Source organism: Caenorhabditis briggsae, assembly GCF_000004555.2.
Source record: "Caenorhabditis briggsae complete genome, chrIII, whole genome shotgun sequence".
NCBI lineage: Eukaryota > Metazoa > Nematoda > Chromadorea > Rhabditida > Rhabditidae > Caenorhabditis > Caenorhabditis briggsae.
This window is the reverse complement of record NC_013490.2, coordinates 6575400-6592322: the sequence shown is the minus strand read 5'-3', so window position 1 is coordinate 6592322 and position 16923 is coordinate 6575400. Positions and strand designations below refer to the sequence as shown.

Below are 16923 nucleotides of genomic sequence, written 5' to 3'. Positions count from 1 at the left end.
CTTTAATAATAAAGAAAATTGACAAACTGAACCGGAAGATTGGGCAACTAACCAATGCACGAAAAGCGAAATTCCTTGAGATTTGTAGACACTTTTGGCGAGCAATCCAACTCATTTTTTAAAGTCCAGAAACTATTCACACTCATTAACTGAATCCCCATCCCGAAAAATTTTCAGTGTCACGTTTTTTCTCACGTTTATTCTTTTTTTGGAAAGTCCAGAATTTTCATCGAGGATTTTCTGTACTTTTTACTTTTCATTAGTTTTCCACGTTCTCTTCTCCTTCAAAAGTCCAGAATTTCATATCTCAATTTTCTGTACTTTCATTCCACGTTTGTTTTTCCCCCAATAATCAGGTCATATTTTTAAATAAATCGTGTCATTTGTTTTTTGACGTTATCTTATTTTACAATCTTCAAGTTTGCAGTGAAAAAGCCCGAGCTGAAAATTTGTACTATTTGTCCATTTTTCTAACCGCATATTGCTTGAAACAAATAAAGTGGATGGGGTACAAAAACTTTTAGATTTCAACAACAAGAAACGAAAAAATATTTTTTTGAAAATCACAGGCTCTTATATCTTTCACAGAAATCGAGATAATTGAGCTCAAAGTTGAGTCGGCTTCTATTACAGGAAATACGGTACTTTAACTTGTCAGACTACAAAACTTTGGATCTCCTGAGAGAACTCTTCAAAATATAATCGAATTCCAATCCCCCCCCCCTTTTTCCCGGGTCTAGAACCCAAAAACGAACAGAAATGAAGTGCATTGCTCGGGTAAACAAACCCACTTGAGACGATGAACCTCCTCCCATCATTGTTTTTTTGAGGTGATAACAAGTGCATTTTCTCTTTCTTAACCCAAATACAGACACACACTTCATCCCCCGTTCGCATCCCCCTTTTTTGAAATAAGACAGGATGGATAAAGTGCAAATGTGCTCATTGAACAGCACTCCTGGAAAATGGAAACCTTATAACAACTGAAGCCTTTTAGGTATTTGGAGAAGTAACCGGATTTGGGATGAAGAAGCCGTACATTTAGAGGGGCCACTACTGTACTTCAAATCGAGACGTGGAGAAGAATTGAGAAAGAGAAACACATGTTTTCAGATGGGTGAAGTGATTCGGAATGGAATTCTTTTGGGACGGCGGTGCCTGGAGTTGGGAACAGCCTTTCTAGGTGGTTCCATGTCGTACCAAAGGGGTCAACTTTATAGACAGTAACATATTGTAACTAATGTGATGACCATTGCTTTCGAATTTGCGTTTAAGAAAAGTTTTCAATAGAGTGATGGGCAAGATGATTGGGCTTTTTCGTTTTTTACTATAAAGTTTCTGAAATAGGAGAATCAGGAAACAAATCAAGTATTTTTTTCAATTGAGTTTCTTTTCAAAAAGTTTGAAACTTCGAAAAAATGTGAAATTATATCTGAATGTTTGGAATTGTGGAATTTAGAAAAAATATCAGAATTTAGGAAATCGAGAAATTGAGAAATTCATAAACTCGGAAATTTATATTCGAAATTTCTTCTTTCAAATGTCTTACATAAATTTTGAAATTCGGAAATTCGAAGATTCAATTCTCAATTTTCCAGTACTGATACTGTAATCTGGAGACCTTCTCACAAATTATCAGACCTGACAGAATTAGACCGGGCCTTCATCGTTGGTGACAATTGATAAAATTAATTTCAATTTTAAGAAGAACAATATATTTCTATGATTAAAAATAAGACAGATCTATAGAAGATCAACCATCTTTTTTGACGAATGACCATCAATGCAATTCAAAAATATTCATTCTAATTTTTGAAAAACATTAGTCCAAGAAGTCCGAGACTATAAAAATATTACCATAACCTCTTTGGGATACATAAAAAAGACAAGCTCTTCAGAACTCGGTCGTGAATAAATCTTGTCTCTCGTGTCCGAAAAAGGAAACACTTTTTCAAAAATGAAGCTCATCAATCGTGCTCTTCTCACTCTTCACTCCGGAAAGAAGGACTCATTGTTGGCCCTGCCCGAGAAAGACGATCACCTGGGTTACCTACGGAGGTTTGGGGTTCATGAATAGGAAGAAGCGAAAAAGGACCCGCCGCCAACGTATTCTTCTTTTTTCTTTTTATTCTTCTTCTTTGCTTTCTTTGGCTCGTTTTGAGTGGAAATGGAAATAAAGAAAAAGTTCAAAACTAAAGACAATGAGAAGTTTAAAGAGTTGGAAGCTCGGGACTAGAAGAGTTGTTGCTCCCCTCCGACGATGCGCGAGGGGTGGGGCTTCTTGGGTTACTCAGCACGGCTACTGGTAGAAGAAGAAGGAGCAGTGGGCGGAGCGGTAGAAGATGTTTTTGGATTCTTCTAGAAGAACTTCATTTGGAAAGGTGTCTGAAAGGTTGATAAATGGGGAAATATGAGAAGAATGAAAACGAATCATCGGTACTTCTTAAAGTGTAAATCGTCAACCATCTACACTAATTTGATAACGGTACTCTTTGTGAACATCGGATTTTGGGAGACTGAATTTTTTGAATTTTTCAAAAAACTGATAGTGAGCTTATCAAGAAGTGATCACTTGGGTCACTTGGTTCCAGATCATACCCAGATTCTGATTACCGTATTCTCTCCTCTAATAGAATCGCAACCTAGACGTGCCCTTTGAGCTTAATTATCTCGATTCCTGTGACAGATATCAAAAATTGGTCGACTGATAAAATGTTCTTCATAATATCACAAACATTTTAACAGTTGAAATAGTTTTATTATCTGTTGAAGGAACTAAGATAAATGACCTCGAAGTTGACAAGCTTGCGCTTGCCGCCGACACGTTCGGCTGTCGACCTCTTAACTTTGAACCTAAACATCTCGGTTTTTATAAAAGATATCGAAAAGTAGTGAACTGACAAAATCTTTTTCATAACATCACTAACATTCAGTTGACAAAGTATTGATATCTTGCCTAGGAGCCGAGATAACTGAGCTCAAAGTGCACGTATAGAGTTGGCTTCTATTAGAGATACGGTTGCCATTCCTTTTTTCTATTTTCAATATTCTTTAAAAAACTGTTTTGCCATTACGTCTTCCAGGTGGCCTCATTTCCCGCAAATAATAGATCTGAATCAATCTGAGAACCATTCGTCATGAACAAGACATGCCGCCTCTCTCGTAATCCGCCCAATTACCTGCTTTCATGTACCCACGACTACGGTAAGAGGTCTTCTGCCATCGATTTCTCCAGGATGTCTTCTTAAGAAAACTCATATGGTTTGATGAAAGGATAATCCTCAACCTCATCCCTCCTCCTCCTCACTCATTAGAAAAGGAAGGAAGAGGCTTCTCCTTCTCCGAGAGTAAAGTAAAAGGAGAGATAGGCAAAAAGAAGAAGAAGCCTTAAAATGTGGGGTAGAAGAAAGAGTCGTTTTGGATTTGTGGTGATGGAGGATGGTGCTGCTGGTGAAACCCAATATTCATAGTCACATTGGCTCTGACGATGAGAGGGGTATATCCATGACTTCTGAACAACTCACGGGTGAGATTTTGGGACTTCTTGAGAAGATAAATATATACATGGGTGCTCTAGAGTGTTCTTTTATATTTTTCAAAGTGCATTCCCTCTTCCTTGGTACCGTATCCATTCGGTCCTGGGACCTCAAATACACAAAATACTTAGAATTCATGGTATTTTTTTCGAATCAATTTCTTGTCTTCCAACTTCACAAGTTCAGTAGAAAGTGAGATGTGACTGGTACAAAATGCATTCATCATTAACCTCAGAAGCGGAGAGAGTGTGTGACGAGTTGAGAGACTCAGAGAAAAGATCGAACTGCTTTTGTCACGCAATTCGGCGATCAGTCTCAATGTGCGGTAAGATACGAACGGAGCATCGAAGCAAAGGAGAAAGGAATCGAGAAGAAAAAGACGAAGAAGAAGAGTATTTCGAAGAGCTAAGATTTTTGAGAGGGGTCCGGAATGATCGTTTGACTGTCGAGAGAAGGCATTATGCATTTTTATAATTTATTTGAATTGACTGAAGGGCTAATGCCACTAACACAATACAATTGAAATAGTTTTTTTAACTATAAACGGTGATTTTTCCGGAACGTTTAAATGTTAGAATAAATTGTTTCCCGCGTTTTTTTCCTGATGGAATGCAGCCCAAAAGCAGTTCAATTTGAAGCTTTCGTGTCGAGACCGACGTCTCTTTTAAAAACTAGCGTTCTAGCGAGTTTACTTGATGTTCCGAAAAAGATCTCCATGCAGAAAACTCGACAAAAAGCAGTCAAAATCGAGAAGATAAATTTGGAAAATAATAATATTTTCAGGTTACGGTAGCTGTCGTTGTGGGATCTTCGGCCAAGACCATCGGCGTTTCTCCTCCGAATTCTATGTTTCAGAACAATAAATGACATTAATTTATATTGAAAAACCTTTTGTAAACTTAATCTTGTGTTAATTGAATTATATTAATCTTTCAATTTCAATTCCATGTCATCCAATCTCAATTGCTTTCTTCGACCGGAGTGTTCTAAATTTTCAGTTGAGTGATCATTCCGATTTCCGAAAAATACCATAGCCTGTGCTCCCTCACTCCATGTAACCCAATCGTCGAAACTGATCTAAAGTGTTTTACTCTTCTTGGAAATCACGCAGAGAAACAGCTTCACAACTACGCTTGACTCCCCTTGTGCGCGAGCATGATCGTGACAAGAGCACATTAGAAAAGAGAAATGTCAACAAGTGTCATACCCCTACTTAGGACCAAGAGTAACCGGAGAGGAACTCAGAAAAGAATTCGATGCATCTGTTTCACACCTACAACACGCAAAGGTTCTGGTTACAAAATTCTTGAAATTGATGAAGAAGAAGAAACAGTATGAAAAAGGGAACAAGCTTCGTTTCATTATTTTAATGAAAAAGATAACAAATAAAAACAATTGAGAAGGAACTGCTAAACTACTTTGAGAACAAAAATCTATTCTTTTAGTGTCAACTTTTTGAACCACGTCGGTCGTTCACTGTCGATCTCCAGAACACGTTTCCCTTTCACAACTGCAGCTGGTGCCTCTGGCTCTCCTTTAAACCTGACAAACACCTAAAATAGAAAAAAAAAACTGAATCATTAGTTTTTTTAAACGAAAACTTGCCTCTTTGTCTTGCTTCTCTCCAACATATGGATTGTAATTCATCATCTTCTTCTTGATCTCCGTAGTCAGTGCATGAATTTTTGCGTAACAGGCATTACAGATGGTATCTGACGGATGAATGTTTGAGCAAGTTGGACACGTAACTAGATTATCAATAGGTTGAAGAAGACGAGTGAATGAGAACTTGCGAGTGACCTTCTTAGCTGAAAATATATAAATTTTCCCCACAAACTGTACTGAAAACAACTTACGCTTGCTGGTGCGATACTTTGGAACTCCAAAAACAATGCTAAAGTCTTCGATCATCTTACCAACGCTACCATAGGTTAACGACGTCTTCTGAATTGGTATCTGCTGTCCGGCTACATCGAATACGAATCCCATAGATGGCGGGTGTTGCGAACCACCACCGAAAATTCGCAACAGTGGGTCTATAGTCTGTCTCAGGTTTATTAGAATCCGTGCTCGAGCTTCATTCATTCTGAAAACGATAATCGAGACTTTACGAAGTTAGGAGTTCAAAATTAACTAATTTAGTATTTAAATTAATGCATAGAAAATTGTTTTATGGAGAATAGTTTGAGAAAAGTCCTAGCTCTTGCGCGTAAAGTATAATGCGTGGTTTGCACTTATGATAAAAGTTTTTCTACGTACAAGACGCTTAACTTTACGACATTTTATCCAAAGTCCCTTCGATAATTCCCAGAGCCTGGGACCCAGACTATAAAATCAGAGTGTGTACAGTGATGAAGATATGCATTCTTCACATTAGTAGTTAAAGGGGGCGTCCGCTAATTTTAAAATTTTTGAGATTTTTATAATAATATATTTTTATTTGCAATGCATGGGGAAATCGATAGAGAATAATTTGGCAAGAAATGGGACCTGTACAAATAAAAAGTAAAATGACCAGACGGACTAGTCCTGTAGGTCAAGTGGGAGGGAACAGAATATCATAAGGAATCGCTCCCACTCGCTTAGCAAACGCCATATATCAATCGATCCAGAATTTTGGGTCGGGAAGAAAACTCTCTTGGAGGATAGTCTGAAAATCACTCGTTCTCAAGATATATGTCAAAAACAGGTCAAAAAATCAAAATCGTAGAGGGTGCAGATTAGGAAGAATAATAGGGAAAATAATTCACGTGTTTATTCATTTATTTGCGTGCACCCTCAAGGATTCTGCCTCTTGTCGAGCTCCCTAATCTGCACCCTCTACGTTGATTTTTTTGACATATATCTTAAGAACGAGTGATTTTCGGACTATCCTCCAAGAGAATTTTCTTCCCGAACCAAAATTCTGGATCGATTGATATAAAAATCTCAAAAATTTTGGAATTAGCGGACGGTCCCTTTAAGTAACTTTTGAATCAGTTGTCCTTCTCCAAACAACATTTTTCAGTAAGATAACATTTCATAGACCAGCCGTTAAAAATTCATTCGGGTTGGGTGAAAAGAAAGGGTTCTCACGCAGAGAAAATCCAATAAAATACACAAAAATTATTTACGGATACAGACACGTTCCATTGCATTGTTCAGAATAAATTAAAAATGAGTCCGAATCTAGAAGTCGTCTTCTTCCTCATCAGCCAACTCCTTGGCAAATTCCAACTCTTGTTGCTCTCGCTCACGAGCTTGCTCGATAGTTTCCACAGCAATCTTCTTCTTGGGTGGATATCTGAGCGCTTTTACGGCTTGGTTGTGCAATTCGAGGCAATAACGGATGCGAGTATCGAAGTGAGCTTGTGGCTCTGAAGTACGGTATATGTCAGCAGTCTCAGAACTCTGCATGTATCTTGGTCCGTCGCGAACGTCTGATGTAATGACTGCATCAATGGCTCCATCGGCGATAGCTTTAGCCACCTAAAAATATTTTTTACAGGCTTAAATAGGATTAATATAACTAACAATATATTCAGTTTCCGTCTCATTTGTCATGTACAATTTTTTGGCAATATCTTTGATGTAGATTCTTGAATATGCCAAGGAAATTTGCTTAATAGCGGTTTTGATGACGTTTTGACGAAGACGAACAATCAATGTGAGTGTATCATCTGCCTCGAATTCTGCCTTGTGCTGCTCCAAATTATGATTGAAACGCGCAACATCTCCATCACGAACACCTCGACTGAGATCCAAGTAGTGGGCCAAACATTTACGGTAAATCGGCTGACGGAATACACTGCGATCCGGAATTTCTCCTTGAAGCAGACCGATAACCACAACCCATTTTTGAACAGCTTGCTTGAATCCGATAGCACCTTCTTGAGGAGCTTTTCGTTGGGCTTGGAGAAAGTATCCGGCAGCTGAATTATAATCGAGTTGAAGAGCCTTGATACGTCCTTGGTAGTACATGTAGCGAGCGAGGTCATTGTTGGATGCATTTTCTGGGAAGGCTACTTTAGAGACAAGATGAGCCGCAGACTGATATTGATGGTTGATCAAATAGCAACGAAGAAGCCAACAAATGAGAACTGCTTGCGACTCGTTGAAATGACGAAGAGTTGCAGTACGAAGCCGAGAATTCAAGAAGCCCTGAAGGTCAAAAAGACGACCCTCGCGTTCATAGATAACACAAAGGAAATAGAGCGTCTTGGCTGCAAGCCCATCAAGTGTCCTCTTGTCAGTATTGTAAACTGAAAAATTATAATATAAATAACAGTTCAAGCTTATTGAAAAACTTACTGAATGTGAGCTGTTGCTCGCCTAAAGTGAGAGCCTCCGCATGCTTCTTTTGGGCATAAAGGTGAAGCAATACCAGAAGGCGCACGTAGCAATCAGACTCTGGTGAAGAATACACTGGCTTCATAGCTTTCTTTGGTGACTTCGATTTAGGTGTCGTTGTGTCCATGGGCTGAACTTCAGTGTCAGCTGGTGGAGGAGTGTAGTGCAAGTATTTGAGAAGAGATTCGCCAAATTGAGAATCACTGCTCAAATGCGCCGATACGAGTTTATGTAAAACGATGTCGTTCAGCTGTTTCCGAGTTTTTGGTAGAACTTGCAACACTCGGGTTACCAAATGCTCCTCGCCTTTATCTAGTGCTGCCAGCTGTTCTTTGATGCCTAAAAATAGAATTTCAAAACGAAAAATATGACAATTTTACTTTCAACTGCAATGGCATTAAGATCTTTTACAGGTTCTTTCTTCTCTTGAGTCTCCGGCTTTACTTCGTCAACTTCCATTTTTTCGACAACGGTTTCACCAGCTTTCGGAGTCATCTTCCTGAAAAAGAAACACAATATTTCAATTCATTTTTAAAAAAATAGAATTTCATTCATCAAATAGGGCACACTTCGAGCAAAAAGGACAATAATGAGAATATTCGGAATCTAGTCGGAGCGGAAAACTTGAACAGCAGAAACGAAACTAGCAAAACAAGGAAAAACACATATGAATGTTCTATTGGCTTCAGCCAAAGCCAACAATTGTTTTTCTGTTTGAAAAATGATGATTTTTGAAAAATAACAGCATTCGCAGCTGCGCTCTACCGCACACCAAATTTTCTTGGGTCTCGTCACGATTTGCTAGACTTTTCTCGAATATTCTGTGTTCCTTTAAACCCATTTTGAGAGAAAGGCTTCAAGACACGCCCTTTTCGGTCGTTTTCCGAAGTTTGTTGTCGTCTTTCTTGCTCACTTCTGTCGTTTTTTTTCTCGAAGTTTCTAGAAATCGTGTCAGTAGCGTATATAAAGTCATCCTCAGCTTAAAATTATCTTCTTGACAATTTTAGCACTCTACTTCTTCATTTCAGCGTTCTTGCTATCAAGAAAATGTCGGTTCTCGGATTCGATATCGGTAACCTCAACTGCTACATTGGTGTTGCACGCCAAGGAGGTATTGAGGTTATCACGAATGATTATTCCTTGCATGCCACTCCGTAAGTTTATTTTGTCGCATCTGTTTATAAAATTATGTGTTTTTCAGAGCTTGCGTTTCTTTTGGACCAAAGGACCGATCGATGGGAGTAGCGGCTCGTCAAGCGGTCAACACAAATATCAAAAATACCGTTATCAATTTTAAGCATCTGGTTGGGCGCAAGTTCAGCGATCCGATTGCGCAACGATTCATTCCATTTATTCCTTGCAAAGTTGTCCAACTTCCAAATGATGACATCGGAATCGAAGTCAGCTATCTCGGAGAACCACATACTTTCTCCCCAGAGCAAGTTCTAGCAGCTCTGCTCACCAAGTTGCGTACAATCGTTGAGTCCCAGCTGACGGATGTGAAAAAAGTTTCCGACTGTGTCCTGGCGGTGAGTTTAAATACATGAAATTTTTAGAAGAAAATGTTTTCATTACAGGTTCCATCTTACTTTACCGATGTCCAAAGACGTGCAGTTTTCTCCGCAATTCAATATGCTGGGCTAAACTCCCTCCGCATCATCAATGAAACAACAGCCATCGCTCTGGCATACGGTATTTACAAGCAAGATCTCCCAGAAGAAGATGCCAAGCCACGTAATGTTGTCTTCCTCGACATCGGGCACTCGTCAACTCAAGCCTCATTGGTTTCTTTCAACCGCGGAAAGTTGCAAATGGTCAACACATCCTACGATCTGGAAGCTGGTGGTCTCTGGTTCGACGCTCTCATTCGTGAGCATTTCAGAAAGGAGTTCAAGACTAAATACGGCAAGTTAAAACAATTATAAACTTTCTCAATAATACAATTCCAGGAATCGACGCTTCCACTTCTCCACGACCATGGCTTCGGCTTCTTGATGAGTGTGAGCGAGTGAAGAAACAGATGTCTGCGAATCAAACACCAATTCCGCTCAACATTGAATGCTTCATGGAAGACAAGGATGTCACCGGAAAGATGCAGCGTCAGGAGTTCGAAGAACTAGCAGCACCAATCTTCAATCGTATCAAGCAAGTTCTTGTCAACTTGTTCACGGAAGATGTTGCCATCAAGCCAGAAGATGTCGAAGAAATTGAAATTGTTGGAGGATCTTCGAGAATTCCAATGATCAGACAAATCGTTAAAGATCTTTTTGGAAAAGAACCGAAAACCACGATGAATCAAGATGAGGCTGTAGCTCGTGGAGCTGCCATGCAGTGCGCTATTCTTTCACCAACATTCCGTGTTCGTGAGTTCGCCATCAAGGACTCGCAGCCGTACCGTATTCGTCTCAGCTGGAACGGACCAGGAGACAACGGAGGGTAAGTGTATGATCTGCAAACAGTTCTAAATATTCCACATTTCAGAGAAAATGACGTCTTCGCTCCACGAGACGAAGTACCATTCTCAAAGCTTGTATCTCTTCTCCGTAGTGGACCATTCCAAGTCGAAGCTCACTATGCTCAACCAAACGTCGTTCCCCACAACCAAGTTCATATTGGTTCCTGGAAAGTTAATGGTGCTCGTCCAGGTGCTGATGGTGCTAACCAAAAAGTCAAAGTCAAGGTCCGCGTCAACCCAGATGGTGTTTTCACAATTGCATCGGCCATTATGTACGAGCCAAAGATTGTCGAGGAAGTTCCCGCTGAAGCAATGGAAGTGGACGGAAACGGCAATCCAGACGCTCCGCCAGCTGAGCCACTCGAACCAGTGAAGAAAACCAAGTTGATTCCTGTGGATCTGGAGGTGATCGAATCGATTCCAGTTAAATACGATGTTCAAAAATTCCACGAGCTTGAACTTCGTATGCAAGCCGCTGATGCCAGAGAAAAAGATAAGGCGGACGCTAAGAACTCACTCGAGGAATACGTTTATGAAATGCGCGACAAGCTTTCTGAGCAATACGCCGATTTCATCACTCCAGCAGCCGCTGACGAGTTCCGTTCAGCTTTGACTTCTACGGAAGATTGGCTCTACGATGAAGGAGAGGATACCGAGCGTGATGTCTACGAGAAGAGACTCTATGAGTTGAAGGCAGTCGGCACTCCAGTGGTGGAACGCTATCGTGAGTTCGAAACCAGAAAGCCAGCTTTCGATACCTTCGATCAATCCATTCTTCGTGTACGAAAAGCCTACGAAGATTACGTCAATGGTGGCCCAACTTATGCTCACCTCGATAGTAAAGAAATGGAAAAGGTGATCAATGCTATCGAAGACAAGAAGAAGTGGCTCGATGAGGCTCGTCACAAGCAAGAGACCCGCTCAAAAACTGATGCTCCAGTCGTATTCACTGAGGAAATCAATCAAAACAAAAATGTACGTTCTTAAACAAGCAATTGTCTTATAATCATCTGCAAATTTCAGGCCTTCGAAAATATTGTGAACCCAATCCTCAACAAGAAGAAACCTGCTGCCCCAGCTCCACCAAAGAAGGAAGATACCCAACCAGCTGCTGGAGATCAACCACAGTCCCAGCCAGGAGAGATGGATGTCGATTAGATCTCGCGACTTATCACTTTTTTCAAACCGCCATCTCAAATGCTTGAATAAAAACCCTGTTCCCTTTTTCTCCATCCGTTTTCGTGATCCCTAGTGTGTGTTCCCATTGTGTTATCGATTTCAATATCCCCTCTAGTAAGATCTCGAATCGAACACTTTTGTATCCGCTCGCATACTAGACAACTATGGTCCGGTTGTTTTATTTAAAATTTAAATATTATATTTATTTCCCAACCCAATTCCCTGTTATATTTTTTAATTATTTCCATTAGTTCAGTCGATAAAGTTTATTTTCGCACCTGAATCATTTCAATTTGTTTTTATTTTACAAATCGGATGCTCGTTCTGACAAATTCCGGGGAAAACTTTTCAGAGGTGTTTACACTGTAGCATATTTTCAGAATTTCCATTCTAATTTTTGAGAGAAGATTTTTTCTAGCAAAACCTACCAATAAAACAATTTTCAATATCCTGAATCAAAAATCGTGTTTTCTCTCACAGACAAATCATCGATTTTTCTGTTTTTATAGGTGATTTTTTGATAAGTCCAACATGCATTTTTTTTAGACCGAAAACATCGCGAACGTTAAGTTTTGTAGTTTTTTGATTCTAAAACAATTTACATCGTGCTGTTAAATAGCCCATCACATTGCATTCTCTCTGCTGGCCTAGAAAACAGCGGCCTAACCATTATGGCTGTTCGGCCATGGACACCGTGGAGGCTTTAACTGACTCAAGCTGTAAAAATGCATTTTCATTCATAAAATGCTGATTAGTTCATGCTCTCGAAACTCAGAATCAATTTACCTTTTTTTATTGCACCCTATAAATTATGCTCTCTGTTTGTCCATTTTTTTGCCTCTAATTCTATTCTTGATTCAGCTGAAACATTGTTTCTGGCCAATATAAATTTAACTGTTACAACCAATTTTCAGAAAAATGGACAAAAATCAGGGAAAATCATCTACAGATAATTCCTATAGTATTGGTGGATCAAAGGGAGATGGTTTGGATCCTCTTCTTATTGGATCAGTCGGAGTTCTTGTTCTTGCGTCAGTTTTCGATTCTTACTGTGAACAAGTACTTTTAAAAATCTATTTTCAGGTTAACTTTGATTATTTGGCGTCTTTTGAAACTGCAATGGGATGAGAAAGCTGCGCGAGACAGAACAGAAATGTTGCTGGCTATGAATGAAGGAGCCGACGATAGAAGAGGAGCGAATGGTAAGATTGCTTCATTCAAGTCTTTTAGAAAACACAATTTTTTAGTGGCTGGAGGTATGCGTCGTAATGCGAGGCGTCGTGTGAATCGTGACGAGCCAGAAGATGGATTTGTGAATCACATGATGAATGACGATGATGATATGGAGGAAGGAGGTGAAGATCAATTTGAATACGATGCTGATGGTAAAAAGATTGGAAAAAGGAAGGCAGCTAAACTAGCAGCAAAAGAAGAAAAACGCCAGATGCGGGAGTATGAACTTTGGGAAAGAGAAGAACGTAAGCGACGTGAAGAAGAGCGAGAGAAGAAACGAGATGAGGAAAAAGCCAAAGAAGCAGCTGAAGAGAAGGCTGAAGAAGAACGTCTGAAGAAGGAACGAGAAGAGAAAGAACGAAAGGAATATGAAGAGTATTTAGCGGTGAGCTTTTCGGTGCTCTCTTCAAATCTCAACTTATGCATTCCAGTTGAAAGCATCGTTTGCCATTGAAGAAGAGGGAACTGATGCGATTGAAGGTGAAGAAGCCGAAAACTTGATTCGGGATTTTGTTGAATACGTAAAAAGCAATAAGGTTGTGAACATTGACGAGCTATCTGCACATTTCGGTTTGAAATCAGAAGAAGCTGTAAACAGACTGCAGCATTTTATTGAAGAAGGCCTCGTTCAGGGTGTTATGGATGATCGAGGAAAGTTCATCTACATTTCCGATGAAGAATTTGCTGCAGGTTTGTATTTTTAAAAGCCTCTTATGTTTCATTTTGTATTATTCGAATCGTTTGCCAAAATGACTAATGTCAACCAGGTTTCAAAAAAGAAATAAATTAAGTGATGATCGTTTATGTTTCAACAGTTTTAGAAACGTTTTTTTAAAAACAATATGACAAACATTGATTTAAAGCAATATATCTAGCTGAAATATTCTGGAAAATCTCTAGGAACTTTCGAAGCACCTCCATGTGTAGTTATCATTTTATGTTATTCTTTCAGTTGCGAAATTCATTAACCAACGCGGACGAGTGTCGATTCATGAGATCGCGGAACAATCGAACCGTCTCATTCGCCTCGAGACCGCCGTCGAATGAGAGAAGATACAGAACAAGAACAAGAAGTGTTTGTACATAGAAAAACGATAATGACACCTGAACGTGGTCGCAATTGTTCCAATTTAGTTCTCGACCGCTTTTCATCCTTTTTGTATTCTCTCTCCGCATCTCCTTTTTTCAGTTAGCGAGAATCTTTTTAATAAAACAAAACATATTTATTTTTCTTTATCATCATGTCTATTTGTTAACGTCTTTGAGGTTTTTTCCTCAAAAATATATCGTTTGTAATTCATTATGTTTTCGTTGCCGTTCATTTCACTAATTTTATGACCTGTTCAGAATGTACCAATCGTATCCTCAACAGCAACAAGGGTTCCTGCCTCAACAGCCATCTCAGCCAATGATGGGATCAGGTGCTGTTCCAATGGCCCCTGTACAACAGTACGGTCAACAGCCATCACAACCACAACAACAGTACCAACCGCACCAACAACAACAACAGTTGGGACAAGTGGGAATTCCCAACGAATTGCCATCTTCAAAAATAATGTATTTCAGCAACCACAACAATTCCAATCTTCACAACAGATTCAATCTCCCCAACTGGAACGCGAATCCTATCAAACTGCTCTTCCACCAACGGTAACACCTGGCTGGAATGATCCTCCACCAATGCTCTCAACTGCTGGAGCCACACCAAACCGACTGAGCAATATGCGGCGGAGACCTGTTGATCCTTCAATCACAGTGAGTTTTCAACTATTACAACCTATTGGATTATCATATCGTTTCAGGGAAATGTCGGATATGGTGCACCAGCGCAAACTGCAAATCCATACGGCGGAGCCACTCCATATGGGGCGCCACAACAAGACGCTCAGCAGTATCAACAACAGCAACAGTATCAGGCGTATTCACAGCAACAACAACAGCCACAGTATAGTCAGCAGCAACAGCAGTACGGTCAACAGTATCCTGGAGCTGGAGCTCCTCCTCCTCCACAACAACAACAACAACAATATGGAATGTAAAATATTTATTTATTGTCTTTCCCGTCCCCACCTTTATTTTATTATACAAACCCCTTCTCCATACTTTTGCATAGTCGGTTTTCTGTGATAAATCTTGATTCTGATGCTTATTCTTTGGACAAATCCTTCAGCGCTTTCTCTCTGTTCCCACACCTCAATTCTACTCTCCCAATTTGCTCTCCATTCATTTCTGCTTTTTCCCGTCTGTCAGCGGATTTGTTGCCAAATCTCATTATGTTATGTACATGCAAGAGAAGAAACAGAAGGTGTGGGTGGGCAGAAGAGACCAGGTGTATCCGATGTGATCAGATGATGAAAGGGTATTGAGACGGAAAGACGAGCAGGAAATGGGAGACATGCAGATGAGTTACATCAGATTCACTGGGTTGAATTGTTTTCGTCACACGTTGAATTTGGGTAATCGGTGAAGTGAATCAAGGTATGGAAGATCGCACTTTTGGAATATACGTCACTAAAAATGAATCTTCTAGAATCAAGTATTTATTTTTTGATGTCTTCGCAATTGAACTTTAACGTCTAGACGAAAAGCTTACTCTCACAATGATATTCAAATTATTCTTATACGGACACAAATCTTGAATACAATTGGAAAATAGACATAGTCTAATATTCTATTTTTAAAAAAAGTTTCCGCGAAATTGGAGAAACGATTTTATTTTTCTAGCTACTTCCCCGTATCACCCAAATTGTCCACTTTGAGCTCAATTACCTCGACTTCTGTGAAAGATATAAAAACTGGTCAACTGATAAAATGTTGCTAATATTATGATAAACAATTTATCAGTTTACCCCTTTTTTATATCTTCCGTAGGAATTGAGATAGTTGAGCTCAAAGTTGTTGGTTTGGTTGGCCTGAGGTCACCGGCCTTCTATTAGAGGAAATACGATATCTTTATAATTTTGCCTCTCTCTGATTGCAAGCTTTTTTTTTCAAGTTGTATCAGTCACAAATTTTCTGCTCCTATGGGAAAGGAAATTCATTATTTTCATGTTCTCATCAATCACAGCTCGTGATTGTGAGAACGTGCCAAATGAGGAAAAAATTCAGATTTCTAGTTGAAGACTTTTCTACTGGAATTTCAAGTTTAATTTTTTGTGAAAGAATGCCATGGTACCGTAAAACCAGTACTAGAAGGGCTCCTAACTTTAACCATTGAGTGAATTTTTCTTGGTTCCTGTAAAACATATAAAAAGTTGTCTACTGAATGAAATGTTTATCATACTATCAAAAATCTTTTGTCAGTTGTCACTTTTTTTATATCTTGCATAGGAAATGAGATAATTGAGCTCAAGCTGGACAGTTTGCGGGCTCCTCTATTGCAGGTTTTGTCGGATGTTACAGCAGTAGCATAATAAGAGTTCATGGATATGAAATAGGTTTATTCTATAATCTTAGGTTTGGTTTAGGGGAAAAGGGCGACTTGTGGAATAAATGGAATTTGGGGCGGGGTTACAGAAATGCTGACAAACAGATAATGGAAAATGAGGAATTTAATAAGAGATGGTGTAGATCTTGGAGAGCCGCTGCCTAGAGCTTCTGCAGCCGTGAGGGCGATGGGAATCGTCATTGGAATTCGGGATGATTCAGGGTTTAGAGACTGTAGAGGGACTGGAGGATTGGGAATCTCTATCTTGATCTCTTAGAGCCAATATGTCACATGTAAGAATGTTATTTCATGACTCTTGGGGCAAAGTCCAGAGAGAAAGGCACGTCGTGGCGCTAAGGAATTAGACTAGAAACTGTAGAACCGATTACATGGGAAACCGAGTAATAAGGGTCTTGCAGACCAGCATGAAGGCTTTGTAAACCGAAAATTATACAAAATTAAAAATAATGATGCTCATATTTCAAAAATAGAGTTTTGAAAACATCTACATATGAGTCAACCAAAAGTCTCCAGACAACGTTGTTCACTTCATGCTGTTTGTAATCTTTAATTTGTCTCAATTCTCAAATGGATACCGTAGATCCTCCAATAGGAGCCCATCCAAACCATGAGCTCGATTCCTGTAAAAGATATCAAACATTTGTTAACTATTGAAATGTTCATCATAATATCTTCCTTATACTGTCTATTCAATAAAACGTGGGCGCGCCGCAGGTTGCAAAGTGACACGCCCCTTTATGAAA

At 39.5% G+C, this 16923-nt stretch overlaps 5 protein-coding genes across 5 annotated transcripts; 3 read left to right on the top strand and 2 right to left on the bottom strand.

Annotated features, from left to right (window-relative positions):
- Nucleotides 1–4969: 4969 nt before the first annotated feature.
- On the bottom strand, nucleotides 4970–5621 carry Cbr-mrpl-32 (the record flags this gene model as incomplete). The annotated part of the gene is made up of 3 exons (XM_045243913.1): nucleotides 4970–5089; nucleotides 5166–5344; nucleotides 5393–5621. 3 exons carry the CDS (start codon nucleotides 5619–5621, stop codon nucleotides 4970–4972), a joined length of 528 nt encoding a protein of 175 aa, XP_045096394.1.
- Nucleotides 5622–6704: 1083 nt separating this feature from the next.
- Nucleotides 6705–8360, bottom strand: Cbr-rpn-3 (the record flags this gene model as incomplete). Its single annotated transcript, XM_002642121.1, has 4 exons — nucleotides 6705–7004; nucleotides 7050–7777; nucleotides 7827–8204; nucleotides 8246–8360. 4 exons carry the CDS (start codon nucleotides 8358–8360, stop codon nucleotides 6705–6707), a joined length of 1521 nt encoding a protein of 506 aa, XP_002642167.1.
- Nucleotides 8361–8912: 552 nt separating this feature from the next.
- CBG18133 lies at nucleotides 8913–11478 on the top strand (the record flags this gene model as incomplete). The annotated part of the gene is made up of 6 exons (XM_002642122.1): nucleotides 8913–9019; nucleotides 9067–9394; nucleotides 9443–9770; nucleotides 9815–10301; nucleotides 10347–11295; nucleotides 11344–11478. The coding sequence occupies 6 exons, from the start codon at nucleotides 8913–8915 to the stop codon at nucleotides 11476–11478; spliced, it is 2334 nt and encodes a 777-aa protein (XP_002642168.1).
- Nucleotides 11479–12417: 939 nt separating this feature from the next.
- CBG18134 lies at nucleotides 12418–13779 on the top strand (the record flags this gene model as incomplete). Its single annotated transcript, XM_002642123.1, has 5 exons — nucleotides 12418–12530; nucleotides 12583–12701; nucleotides 12747–13117; nucleotides 13164–13422; nucleotides 13685–13779. The coding sequence occupies 5 exons, from the start codon at nucleotides 12418–12420 to the stop codon at nucleotides 13777–13779; spliced, it is 957 nt and encodes a 318-aa protein (XP_002642169.1).
- A 301-nt stretch (nucleotides 13780–14080) lies between these two features.
- On the top strand, nucleotides 14081–14771 carry Cbr-pqn-96 (the record flags this gene model as incomplete). The annotated part of the gene is made up of 3 exons (XM_002642124.1): nucleotides 14081–14251; nucleotides 14299–14487; nucleotides 14535–14771. 3 exons carry the CDS (start codon nucleotides 14081–14083, stop codon nucleotides 14769–14771), a joined length of 597 nt encoding a protein of 198 aa, XP_002642170.1.
- Nucleotides 14772–16923: the final 2152 nt, after the last annotated feature.